At 36.9% G+C, this 14460-nt stretch overlaps 1 protein-coding gene across 1 annotated transcript in view; it reads right to left on the reverse strand.

Annotated features, from left to right (window-relative positions):
* Nucleotides 1-207: 207 nt before the first annotated feature.
* The window catches only part of TET1 (tet methylcytosine dioxygenase 1), a gene marked incomplete at its 5' end in the record, with an annotated part of 68364 nt that continues 54111 nt past the window's right edge, over nucleotides 208-14460 (reverse strand). The window contains one exon of the mRNA XM_080621434.1: nucleotides 208-11219. Within this exon, the coding sequence (XP_080477560.1) occupies nucleotides 10078-11219 (1142 nt within the window). The 3' untranslated portion in view covers nucleotides 208-10077. The remainder of the gene's footprint in view (nucleotides 11220-14460) is intronic.

The raw sequence follows: 14460 nt of genomic DNA on the forward strand, positions 1-14460 counted from the left end.
GAGCATTATATGCTGTATTATGAAGCAGGGCATTAACTTTCCTTAAAGTTGTATGGTACAGGCTCTTTTGGCCTAAATTTTAGTCTTCATGTACTTCAGCATGACTTTGTTTTGGTTTGAATTGGAAAACAACTTTCTTTTATTTCTCAAAGCTTTTTACAAGAAGAAATGCATGAAGCGTCAGGAAAGAAAAATTAGACGACTAAGTGCAAAATAGAAGTATAAAATTTATTTAAAACCACCCACAAAGTTCTGTGTAATCAGGAATGATACAATTTGTAATAGTCTTTTTAAAAACTCATGACAAGATTTAAAATATATTTTCAATTACAGTATTCATTTAGCCGTATTCAGTTAGGACAATAAAAAAAAAAAAAAAGAAAGTTTACGATCTAAACAGATGAGACACACAAGAAAAATAGAACAGAACAGACAATTTCCACAACAATTTTTACATGTATGTTTCAATACTAGTATCAACATTTCAATGCATCTTGCTACATAAACATGAAATCATGTACAACAACTGCTTGCACCAAAAAACATAGCTTAATTAGATCTTTCAAGTAACATGCAGTCACAACTCACACGTCTTCAAGTACTGCTGGTAAGGGTTCCCTTGTCTGCAAAGAAGATTTTAAGGTTCAGTTTGTGAGCTAAGTGTAACTCTTCACAGCTCCACCAGCCTCATGAAGCTGTGCTCAGTTATACTAGGAAAGAATCAGGCCCCAAATGTTATTTGAGAAAAGAATTTTTATACCTTCTCCTGTAAATACTGTGACATAATGAAGTGCTTTTTCTTTCTGATTTTTTTCTCCCTGTACATCATCTTTTGTTTAAAAAAAATAATTTTATGTTCCAGAACTAAATAACAGTAGGTCGGTAACAGGAAATAATCCAAAACCTCAAATTCAAAGTTGAAAATAAATATCAAATGCATCCCAAAGAAAGAAAGAAAAAAAAGAAGAAAGAAGGAAAGAAAGAAAATGCTGACTTAGTTTTGTTTTTTGCTTTGGCGTACTCATAAATCTTTTAGTTTTGCAAAGCAGGAAAGCATTCATTAGCCATAGCATTTCAGTACAGTGTGTCCTTACCTATTACTGTTTTTTCTTATGAGCAAATTCTGAACAATATTTATGACCTAGTATGATACTGTCATATTATGAAGAGCTGTCTCTTCCAAACTGAACAATTAATTGTTGAGGACTGAAATGTCTGAATGCTTGTATTGGCTAGAACTGGCTTTCTTTTAGTGGTATTGGGATATCACATTTGTTTTTCTTGCGTACAGTTATTTTTTCATTTTGAGGACAAGAGATTCATAAAGTTCAGACACTGCCTTTCGAGCTGCATGGATCAGACTGGCATTCACAAAGTCAGTACAAAATTTGTTCTAATTAGGCCCTGCAGTATCACTGCAGTTTAGAAATTTAAGAATGAAGCTATGTTTTCTTTTCCTCAAATGTTTTTTGAAAGATAAGTTTGCATTGTGTTGCATTTCATAACTGCAATGTAGCGGGGCTTGATGCTTACAAAAAGCTTCTACTGGCAGCAAGGGAGGCTCTGCATGACTCAAGCATGCAGGGCGGTGCCAACGGTTTCACTGTCAAGTAGCACCACAGTTAGGGCAGTCAGAAAACGCTGGCTTTTAGCTTTGTGTCTCAAAACTCACTGCCATGTGAAAGCACCACACAATACTGCACACCCTGCTGGGTCTTAAGTCAGAAAAGAACTGAGTTCAGTAGATTGTCACAACCCCATTTTATACAATCAAGTAAAAGGGATGAAGTTACAATAAATGGAAGCAAGTATTTTAAGAAAATAAAATACCAAAGCTTAGAAATAGTATTATTGACGATTCTGTAAGATTTCTGGCCAGGCCATTACCTAGAGGTACAAATCTTTTACGACATTCTCTTTGTAGACAGTCTTGGGAGAAGGACAGCCAATAGAAGTGAATACTTGAAACCTGATAAAAACCAAGCCAGTTTCTTTTCAACCTGTATTTCTAAAGTAAGAATAATCTGGATGTTATTGGCCACTATGTGCACAATAGCGATATTATGAAATTGATTTCAGATGATTGTACAAATCAGTCATTTGGTAATGGGTTTAAATTTATTCTACTGACTGTTTACACCATTATTAGTGTAATGGGATACTTCAAAGGATGTAAGCTAAACGGACACCCATTTAAGACCCCTTTATCCTTTTAATGTGATGCAAATGAGAGTAATATAAATGAGACTCAGGGCCTTCATTCTTATTGTAGATGACTTCCAAACCTTAGACCCTTTTCCATTACAATATTATAATAAAGATACAGATAATACATGTAAAATATTGACCAGGTCACAAAACTTTCTACAACAGTATTAAAATGTTCTGTGGCAACAACTGCAATACTGAACATCAAACTAGCAGTTCCCTTGCTCCACTGCAACAGCACTTCTTTGGAATACAGTTCATCTGCTATAACTGGTAACTCTGTAGATTAACTGCCGAATCTGTCGTTCTTCTTATATATGTAGTTTTATGAGGTCTACACCTGCATCCTATGACTTCATGAGGAAAGCTGGTAAGGTGTGCAAAGTGTTAAAACCAGCGTTGTTAATCAGTCACACCAGCCAGAGCACGTCACTTTCACATTAAGTTATTTAGCACCCCAGGCTTGCATTCACTGCAAGTATGCTGTTGGGAGATTCTAGCACTTAAATATAAATGTGGGTGAAAATACTACGTATGTAATGGTCCAGTAGAAGAAAAGGGGAAAATATACTGTTGTGGGAAGAGTTAAGGTTACAGCATTGAGAAGTATCTTGTATATTTTAAAACTGAACTTACAAGTAGGTGGTTAAATACTGCAAACAATGTTGGGATGATGAGCTAGAACTGGATTGAAAAAAGAATCCTAAAGTCTTTAAGTCTCAGAAGGAGGAAAACAAGTGATGCTGATACCCCTATACCCTTTAATAAAAGGCAGGAACTACTTAGTTATTTTCTGCTCATGCTCAATCAATTCTACTTGCTGCTACAGAGAAAGAACACCTTTTTCCACAGTCTTATGTTAGTTAGGGCATTTAACTTAAGCAATACTTGGGTTTCTCACAAAGACTGTGACTGGTCAAACCAGAAGATGTAAAGGAACATTCCTGCTTTTGTACTCTGTAGGGTCTCATGTCAAGATTTAAAGAGAGCTGTTAGAGTAACTCCAAAGAAAAAAGGGCTTTCCACATTGATGCTAGCAACAGAAGCAAAAATCTTGTACTCTGAGAGAGGGTGACTTTTCCTTCTCAGGGGGTGAACAGTTTTCTACTCTTGCAAAGTCTTTTAAAAGTTTGGCTATTCACAGATTTAAGAACAGAGTGTAACAGTTGCATCAAAAAATATGCAAATAAACTGAAAAATTTATTTTTATTTAAAAAGAAAACACTGATTGTGACAGATAATTAATTATCCCCTTTCTTGGAATGAAAAAATATCCAACTGCAATATTCTAGGCTCCTTATGAGAGAACATGAAATAAAAAACAACCCCTAGAATTGTCATATATAGAACAAAAGATGACTGAAAGAAACTTATTTCAGAAGAGTCACAGGAGAATAAATCCTTACGATATTCCTGAGATGAACACTGACTGATTTACATACAAAGCAGTGACACTGTGTGTGGGGAATTCACAAGCAGGCCAACAGCTATACTGCTAATGCTGAGTACTGAAGCAGATCTGCAGAGGATAGGAAGAACTCCTGGAACAGTTACAAGCATTTAAAGCATTCAACAGTAGGTTATAATGTGATCTAGTGCTGGCTGTGAAAATAGCTAGACATAGCAGATGATCCATAAACAGACCATGGAGTGAGAAAGGTGGTTGTACTATTCAATGTAATTTGTAGAGTAGAAAGTAATATCTACTAATCAGCACTAGTCAAATTAAATATTCTTCAGGGAGACAACACAGCATTAGTTAGAATTAAGTTTTCATAATTCAGTCAAGAATGTAAATGACAGTATTAAAAAGTTTTGCTCACTCTAAAATAACTAAAAATGTTTTAATAGGGAAGTAATAAGGTAAACACAAAATATATTTTCAACCACTCTTCAGAAGAAGTGATCTGTATGTTTATTAGTGCCGGATTAGATACTACTATTAGAAATCCTTGGTCTTTGAGAAAACCTCAAGTATGAAACTCCTTTATGCAATTATAATTTTGCAGCAACATAATGGAGCAGCATATAGACAACTTGTGAAAACTTTCTGACTAAACATCAGGTAATTCCAGGAGATCCTGAAGTCAGTTTCTGTACTGTTCCAATAAGTAGCCACATCCTCAGGACTTTTGACACTGGCCACTCTGTTTAGGATTAAACAACATAAATGTGTCACAGACTAAATAAAAAAGCTAATGAATTTAAAGTCAAGATGTACCAAAAAAAGTGTCAACATAAAGAAGTACCCTGGCAACTACAGCACATGTACAGAGAAGGCTGTCTCAAAAGCCGATTGTACCTTCACAGCTTTGCCTGTGACTTACTCATGCTGTGCATCCCATCAGCTTTCCATATCATGGGAAGGAGCAGCAGTGTTGACAGCAGCGCTTGCTACATTTGTCATCTACACAGATTAAAGAAAGGGTGACCAACTCTCCCTCCTCTTGTTTTTTGGTTGTTGTGGGTTATTTTTGTTGTTGTTTGGGGTTTTTTGGTTTTGGGGGGTTTTGTTTGGTTTGCTTTGGGTTTTTTTTTCCTCCTTAAACCAGTCTAGGCAGACAGAGAACAAAGGAGAGATCACTGCCTCCAGAGGAACTGTGGGAAGAGATGAATTTGTACATACATCCACAGCTGTGTGACACAACACATCCTTACTGGTTAGAAACAATGCTGTAACACAGACATGGCAGAGCAGTACCACGTCACAACAGTCAATGGCAACTTTATCCACAGTTTAATTTTAAGGAAAGATATTCCCTCTATACTTCCTCCTGAAAGTCAGATCAACAACTGGTAAAACTGAGAAAAAAGCCAGGATTTCCAAATGTGATTGGACTGTTCCTCATCTCCAATTGTGTTATTCAAGATCAGATCACAGGTTCCAGTTGGGCAGACACCTTTCACACAAGAAGTAAAACATAGTTTTACGGAAGAAAGTTACAAAGACCCTAATCTAAATTTTAACAGCCATAGTAGACCTGAAAGAGAGTTTGTTCAGCACTGCCTAAATGTAATTGCTGCTAATGTAGAAAAAGTGTGGAAGTAGCCATGCAATTTAGCTTTTCATATATATGAGGGTACAGATATTTCCTCCTGTTAACCTAGAAATTACAGAATTTCTGTGGGAAAGAGAAAAATCATATATGTACAAATAGTTTACAAAACTGATGGTTGCTTGATAAAAGGAGCCAATTTTAATATGCAAGAAATTTCATGGAAAGTGAAAGGCCAAGACTGACCTCACATTTTCAATATAAACCCATGAAGATGCAGTTTTACTAGAATGCTTCCATAACAGCTGTCATTGAACAACCTATAAGATAGGGAAAAACCAAAAAAGCTGTCAAGAGCATAAGGTATGAAATAGACCTGCCTGCATGCCTGAAACTTGATGTGAAGGTAGTACGTCTTTCTACAGACCCTGAATCACTTCTCATGCTACAAACAATATAACTTCTGTGTTTAACCAGAAGTTCAACATTTACTCCAAATCTTTCTCTATGTGTCCTTATAAAACCTGTTTATTGTGGTAGGGTTGCAAGGGTTCGAGTTGGCACAGGCTTTGGTCAACTGTTATCCATCCAGTTAAATATGAAAATCGCATGAAAGCTTGATGAATGAGCACATTGCAGTCAGTGGGGCTGCAGCAATATAAACAGGACCCAAGTTTAACCCACCAAATTTAGTGTAATACTGCAGTGATATTAAAAAGGTCTTTTAAAAAAACCCAAACTGGTGTATGTTACAAATAATCTTAAGTACTATGGAAGTTGTCATTAACCCATGCTTAACATAAAATGGTGGTTACAATTCTACAGTTATTTCCTGCTGTAAGTATAGAGAAGCACTGTCATAGGTAAGGTTAGGATTTTTAACAGCAGTTACTCCTAAGTAAAAGTTAGCTTAGATAGTTCTTAAAAAAAAATAAATCTGAATACAACTGTTACAGGCAGAAAGCCAGGTTCTTAAAAAGCTTTCTGGATCTTGTGACTAAAATATTCATAGATTTATTTTCTATTTTCTGTAATACAATAGCATGTTACAAGCAGTAAGCACAGAGAAACTGCATGAGTAAAACTCACTATCAAAATGGGCATGACTGCAGTAACTCCAACAGGGACTTGGGAGCCAAGAAAAGCCGGCTCGTGCAGAAAGCACTAGTCCTTCCTTCCAGAGCAAAGGTGGACTGCTGTTACTGGACCCAGTGGAGAAACAGATGAGAGACATTTCTTTTAGGAAGTCAGAGGCATCCCATATTGGATCGCAACAGTTTTTGCTGCATGCTGTGAAAAACGATTAAAAGACAACCACACCCCGCCGCCAGCCCACGCATGAATCCATTTTCTGTTTTTTCACCCAGAGCATACTGCCAGCTGTTGGAAACCAAGTAAAATACGCAGGTCTGACCTAACCAGCTACCTCAATTTTAGATCCACCTCCTGATCTGGCCATCCTGGAAGGACTTTGTTAAAGAGAAAGAGCAAATTGCAAGTGGTTGTGTGGCCTGAAAAGGAAAGAATTAAACCCACAGATTCACACATTTTAAGAGACAAATGCTGTTATAAAATTATAACCTTACTCAAAACAACATAATTTGTGTACAAGACTGATAAATACTCTGAAATGTTACAATAAATAGCACACAGTTGTCAAAACAGTAAATAGTTGCATTTTCTATACTGCAGTACAGCAGTAGAAAATATAGCTTCTCAAATCTCAACCTGCTATGTGCCACAGCAGGAAAGTGGCTAGCTAACCTGCCTGCTAGGTACATGCTGAAAAAGTAGTTATGTGATAGACATCAAGGAAAGAGCACCGCAAATGATATTTTATTGTATGGATATTATTCTCATGTAAGTAACCTTAATAAAGCAGTAACTGCAAGTTTTAGCACCTATCAGTTAATAGCATTAACTAGGATGTTAAGATACATTGTTCTCTGTTAGAGTTGCCATTTCAAAACAGGTAAACATGGATTTACTGAAAGTGTGTTGGTGCAGTCACTTGAGCAGTTACTTGCCAGGGGCTATGTTTGGTGGTGTCCTTTCAGATCCACCTTTCAGTTGCTCACTTCTTTGAGGGAAGCTGCTGTTTTTTCACTGGAAAATTTCTATCTCGAAGTTTCCAGTCATACATAAATTAAGCATGGGCATTTATAGTGGAAGATTTAAATAAAAATGATCCGCTTTAATGATCTGAGAATTTTAAAAGGTAAAAAGATGGCTCTGTAACTTACCAATGTCGTGTAAAAAAATGTTATTCACATGAGAGCGCTGAATAACTTCTTTTTTCTCAATTTGCAACATAGAAATAAATGCTATCAGCACTACCAGTGAAACCAATAAACTCATCTTTTCTGTAAATGATTGCTTGTGGTGTCGAACAAGGGTTTTCAGATAGCAAATACAAAAATGGAACAGCTAGAGAACATACAGTACTACTGTATGGACAGCTGGAATTCTTACTCATCTTCGGCTCACCAAAAATATACAAGTTTTAAAATGGAAATCTAAGGCACACAAAATACCGTAATGATTTGATGCATACTGTATATTACATAGTCAATAAGCATAAAACTGCTGGTACAAAATGATGGCATAACACTGGTTTTGTTTTATTATTATTTACAATCCCTTCATATCCTCTATTTGAAGTAATATTAAGCTTTGAACTAAAATTTGCAGCATACCCGGTTTTTACAAATTTTACTTAAAATAGGTAAGATACAAAGAATGGGTTCAACTCGTCCACCCTCTGACACAACCATTTTTGTTAATTTTGACAGGCATCCGTAGAATTGAACCCAAGGTCATTACATAGTGATTGCTACTTCAGACCTTGCTCCTGCCAACACAACACATGTGTCTATGTCTATACAGGAGAACAGTCTCATTCATCAACAGCCGCATATAAGTATTTGTAGCACCAAGGTCCTAACTGGCACTATGTATTCAAAATACAATTTACGTACTTTTCGTACCAAAACTGTAAACATACTGCTTACAGTTCAACTTTCAAGGAAAAAGCACCTTGTCTAGGTTTTAAATAAAGCAGATCTAGATAGTTCATATTCCTCAGTTACAGCACCACTACATTGTAATATTATCAAGTATATTATTACTATATTTTCGCACTGGAAAACTTCTGATCTCGTTACACCTACAGGCTACCCAGCCAGGGAGGACTCCAAGGCAGAATTAAGGTACAGCTTCATCTCTGGGCCTGATCAGCTCTCAGTCATGAGAGGAGTCCTGGCTTTAGCAGTCCTCCTGGCTCTGATGGGGCAGGTACGGCTACGCAGAGCTGTTCTCATGGAAGAAGTTATAGGATGAGGTTGGTCCTTAGCTAACATTGCCATTTGGTAATTTGTTTAAATAAATAAGTTTAAAAAAGAAATACATAGGAGAGGAGAATCAGAAAGAGTGGGATGCTACAGTATTTAAAAGCAATGGAGTGTCTGTTTTTCCTCTGGTTTAGCAAATACTCATTTCATGATATGTCACTTTTTCAGCAGAAATTGAGAACATAAATTTCATATGTTTGCAAGGAAGAAGACAACCCTTTCTACATGAATGTAGAAATCACTTCAAAAATTTACAAAACATTTTTGTAAAAAAAATGAACACAGAAAGCTGGTGAATATTACAGATAGGTTATTCTTAATGAAAAATTTGCTGCTGTTATAAATTTCATACTTTTCCAAAATTTCCTTTGTATTTTCCCCAAATTATTTTTTCCCAGAATAGAATAAGGCAACTCTAGGGGGTATATTTCTTTTTATCCCAAAACCATCCTACCCCTGAGGCATTAGGAACATTTGGTTGTCGTGTTAACTTATAATGCTCCAAACAAATGAGACTTATGCACTTATTGCTCAAAGAAATCATAACAAACACTGCCTTTAAAAACCCAAATAATATTCATAGCTCCCAATAGCAACACACATATTGACAAGACGTTTCCTAATTTCATGTTTGTACACTCTCTTGAAAAGAATGGTTCTGTATTTTGTAACTGTTTATATGCAACATAAAAACTTCCATGAAAAAGGGCAAGTCTAAAAACATATGCTATTAGCATACATACTGCAACTGTAACAATATGGAACTCTACACAGCAAGAATAAAATTATTTCTTCTGTAGAGTATGCACAAACCTTAGACAATATGATCCTTATACTATACTATTTCAAGTTAATTTTAAAAATAGAAAGTGCTTTTAAAATATATATTTACAGCTTAAAAACAACTTCCAGCCATCATTACCAATAACTTCATTTCATACATAATGACAAATCTAGAGAAAAAATTCATTGGTTTTCTAAAAGATTTATCTGTAATTTGGACTATAAAGCAATGGGTGGAAGTTGTTAAAGCAATGGCACCATGAAGTAATAATTCAGCTTATTTATGTTTAACTGTTGGATGTGGTTAAGCACCAAGAGCTGTGTAGAGCTATTACTGTATAACTTGATTTAACACCATAAAATGTGAACCTGTTAAAATCCCTATAAATGATTTTTGTAGTAAACAGACTTGATTTAAAGCACCAAAATATAAATTCCTAAAGGTAATAAACCGAACGATTCAATCAAGGTTAACAACCTAAACAAAATCTTTTTTAGAGTGTATTAAAACTATACATTTTTTTTAATTGTTTTTTTTTTTTTTTTTTGCTTAAAATGTGCTTGAGCACCACCAAATATTAGTCACAGTTTAAGAAGAAATACCCTCCTTCTTTTTTTTACCTCAGCCTTAAAATGGTTGAGATGAGCAAATAGTAAACGGCACAAAGCTTGTTCTTTAACAGCACCTTAAAGAAACACCGTGTAACACTGCACCAAGAGGGGGCATTTGAGACTAAAAGCTATGCCCAATGGTTGTAAGGCCCTGCAACTCGTGTAAGGGCATATGAAGATACTGTTATTATGTTATCCTTAGTTACTGTTAATGCTCTGCGTGATGGAATTTGGTTGAACTCATTGTCTTCATAAAAAAGATCTCTGTTTTCACTTGTTTGCTTTGTTTTCCTGCTGCTAGAATTTAGTTCGGTATTCTCCATTCCTAATCTTTCCGCTTCTTTTTCTTTCTCTTTCGCCCTCTCAGCCATCTTTGCTTCCCACATGGCTAAACCATGTTTTGGCTCATTTAAATTTTTGTGTTGGTAGAAAACTAATGAAATTCTTGTGGGATGATTGCGGTTGGGTTTTTTAATAGGTGTTGTAGCATGGAGCTCACGTCTTGCACATTCAATTAAGATAGAACCATGAGAAGGTGCCACAGCAACCCCACCAATGTCATCATCCAAAAAATTGTGCTCGCTGTCTGACCACATTTCCTCCGCTTTTTCCTCAGAATCAGCCAATTGTCCCAGTGCACTGTTCTGCTTTTCATCCACAGAGCTAAAATCACACATCTGTTCCTGATGGGTGCTGCCCTTTTCCACTGGGCATCCATGGGAACAGTCAGCTTCGTTTCTGACTGCATTCTTTGCTGGAGAGCTTAGCGGTACTGACAAATCACAAGAGCTGACCATCTGTGAAGAAGGAGAATTGTCTAACTGAAGCTGACAATTCTGTTTGTCTGGCTGATGTTCAAGTATAGTGGGCAGGGGGTCTTTATGGGCTGGAGGGCCTGGAGCAGTGACCTCTGGAAGAATCTGTGGCACACCATTCATCTTATCATTCAGCAGAATTCCAGTATAATCTTTGACCGACACATCAAAGTTCTTACAATTAACATAAGGTGTCACGTGAGGTTGCTTGCTACTGCATTCAAAATACCCGTAGGGAACTGAAAAATCTTGTTGAATATTAGTCACTGCTGCTAGGCCAGGCTTATGTGCTAAAGATGAATAAGGATGTAAACTATCCACCTTGAAAGGGGAGGAAGCCGTATACTGTTTTAATAGAGAGCAATTTTTAGTAGTGTTTGAAGTATGTTTCATGGCATAGAGGTGATCAGAAGTCTCCGTTTTTATCCCAGGTTTTAAAGCATCTGTTTTGTTCCCTAAAAAAAAAAAAAAAAAAAAAAAAGCACACCAAAGTGTAAATACTTTTCCTTACTTAATAAAACTTTTATAATATTTTTTACACATGCTTTCTAATAAAAAAGATATACACGATGAGTACAGATTTTTCAAAATGGTTATTTTTAGCTTTTTAGGCGTATCTCTGTGAGCATAAGTACATCATAATAACCTTGCTAAATTAACGCCTTAACCTATTCCAGTCAGACTGTGGGTATATAAAATAACAGAAGGTTGAATCACATAAACAGATAAAATGGAATTACCACCCAGTCCTGATTCAACACAAGTGCTTCCCAGCAGCTGACTGCTGGCCTTCAGCACTGCCCAGGCTTGCAAGAAGCACAATGTAAAAGTTTTTACATAATTATGAAATTTAGTCTGCCTGAAGTGAAGCCTGTGAAACAGTCCAAATTCTTGGCTGCCTCAACCCCATATTGCAATCACAGGAAAAAGCGTGTTTATAGATTTTGCCCATTGCAGCAAAAAACTCACTGAATTACACTGATTTGTGTGTTGATTAGCAAGTAACTACCCAGAAATTTCCTTAAATCAGCTATCTGGCAACACACTCCAGGTAAATCCATCCTTACAAAGCTGCACCACATGACTTGGCTGGCTTCCATCTAATTGCCACATATTAATTATTTCAGATCTTTGTGGAGACATACATTTAAGTTGGCTCCCTAACCAATTTCTGGTCACAGCTCCCTGCAGTTGTGCTGGTTTGTGGAACAGTCTCCTCCAATGACTCATTCTCATCATGTGTAAGTTCAATCCAGAATCCGCTGGAGTAAGGGGAAAGAATTCCATCAACTTTGTTGGGCTTTGCATCATGACCTGAAATTGCTTTACATGTGTTTTGCTGGTACACTGGCACCCCACAGAGAGCTCTTACATATTCTCATAAAAGACTGTCTCTATCAGTGTTTCTTCTTTGTTCCATAAATACACAAAATGTTTAAATGCTTTACTGAATATAGAAGAACTATTCTTTCTTCTGTCTTCTAATAATTTATAAATAGTGATGGATTAAAAAAACATTCTTTCAATAGAAAGGCAAAAAAAAGGCAAAGTGGGATCAATTATGGACACAATAGTTGGTATGCAAATATTGAGATTGTGGAGGGACATAAGGAAACCGCATGAACTTTTAAAAAACCTCTTATATGAAATCAAACTCTTAATTAAGAATCCCCCAAGACCAAGACCTTCCTCCAAAAGATTGGAAACACAGCGTTTGAGAAGTGCAGTTTCTATCATCTCTCCAGAGAGACCTGCATTCTCTGGAAATAAGTTTTAACAACCCACAGCACTTTCAGAATGGCCATGGCGCCACCAAATTCCACATCTCTTGCCAGAAGCTCCTTACTCTCTGGGGCAAAGTAGCAGAGATTAAGAGAAGCTAATTTAAATATATGGGTGGAAGGAAATCAGTAATGACTCAGATAAGGTGGCATTGCTTCCTGGGAATACCTCCTGTTCAGAGACTGATGCATCTCCACTGAGAACTGTTGGTTGAAGCGGCCACTGCTCTGCTGCAGCCAGCTAAGAAAGTGTCCCTAAGTTAGTGGTTCATCTCCCCAGTACAGGCCAAGAAAAATTGCTAATATTTATGGAGACAAAAATAACCTTTCTGTCTGTAAAGTTTATTTGACCAAAGTAATGTGGTTAAATGACAAAACTATACAAGGAAGGATGTAAGGCCTCTATCTTTAATACTTATAATTATTTAGGATTTCAAAGGCTCTCAGCATTAGCACAAAGGTAAAAATTAACAGTTGTGCTGTTTGCTGTTGGCAAAAGATGCCTGACAAGACATTCCTATTTAATACACAGCATTTCCATAAAAGACTTGGCACAGTTGAGATTCAAACCAAGTCTTCCCATATGCATGCTCTACCAAGGCTTAATCTGCCTTCAGCACTACAGAAGGTCCACCTCACCAGTCTGTGCTGTGAGGACAAGTGTCCTCTTCTATCGCTTTCTAATTTCTAGTTCTCCATGTGGTGAAGACATGCAGGTCAGAGGAGTCTCTCACACCTTCCAGGCCTTCCTACTGGGCAATACTGCAATGGTTCTGAAATGATGGTCAGGTTCCTTTCAAAAGAAGGGCCTCTAGTTTACCATCAGGAGTGACTACTGGATAAGTCTGGTTTCAACTCCTCTGTCTCACACGTTCTTTGATTTTGTTTTCATATTAAGCCTAAAGATCCCAGCGATACTAAAATTTTCCATTCTCAGGACTAAAAGGATACCTGTGGAATGGAAAGAACCAATCAATGACCGCTCTCCTCTAACCACAACAAAACCGTATGTACAAGTACAATGCTGTAGGGTTCTAAATCCAGAATTTACCAACACTGGCATTTTACTGTGGGTTAGGGGCAGGGCAGCAGCGGTGTGCTGAGGTCTTTACCCAGCCATCATCCTGTATGACTGAACACATAAATCAATGTGCATAAATGCTTCAAGTTACTTATGCAAATCGCACCACCTTGCCTTTTGCAAACTTGAACTTCTGCTGCCACTGCTGCCCAGTTAGTGAAGCCTCTTTGAAAGCGTACCCATGGCCAACCACAGCAACATGGGCCATTGGAAGACCCGGTGATTACAGTGCTGACATCTATTTGGAGGGATTTCACTATCAAAACTTCCATGACAAAACCTGCACTTTTATAATAGAAATTAAATATTTCTAGTCACATACTTATTTTTCCATTTATGAACAACTCTTTCTCAAAGAAGTATTTATTCCTCACTCTTAACTTCTTATCAGGAGCACTTTTAAATTATTTAAGAAAATACTTCAAGACCAAACAAATTATTTAAGTCTACGCAGCTGTCATTTTTGCATGTTCAAGTAATAAAGTTTTGTGATCCCAAAGCCTATGGCAAAACTCTGGATATTGTGCCATTTGTTAAAGGTATGGTTTTCAGATATCAAAGCCATGCCTGTTGGTAACTACAATGTTATGTATGGGTAGGTGGTTCCTAACTCTATTTCAGTGTTTCAAAACAGCATTCCAGTGAGATCAAACAATTTCATAATTTCTTCCCAAATGAGAGCCCTCTAATGCTTCCAGGACTTCCAGTCCACTCCAAGCACAATGGAAGTTATTAATCATTGCTTTGGAGTTACTGCTGGATGTTGTCCTCAGCCCGAGGTGTCCTTTTATGTTTGTTTCAAAGCCTGGACTTGTGTCTCCCAAACTTGCATGT

This window comes from Psittacula echo (genome assembly GCF_963264785.1).
Source record: "Psittacula echo genome assembly, chromosome: 6".
NCBI lineage: Eukaryota > Metazoa > Chordata > Aves > Psittaciformes > Psittacidae > Psittacula > Psittacula echo.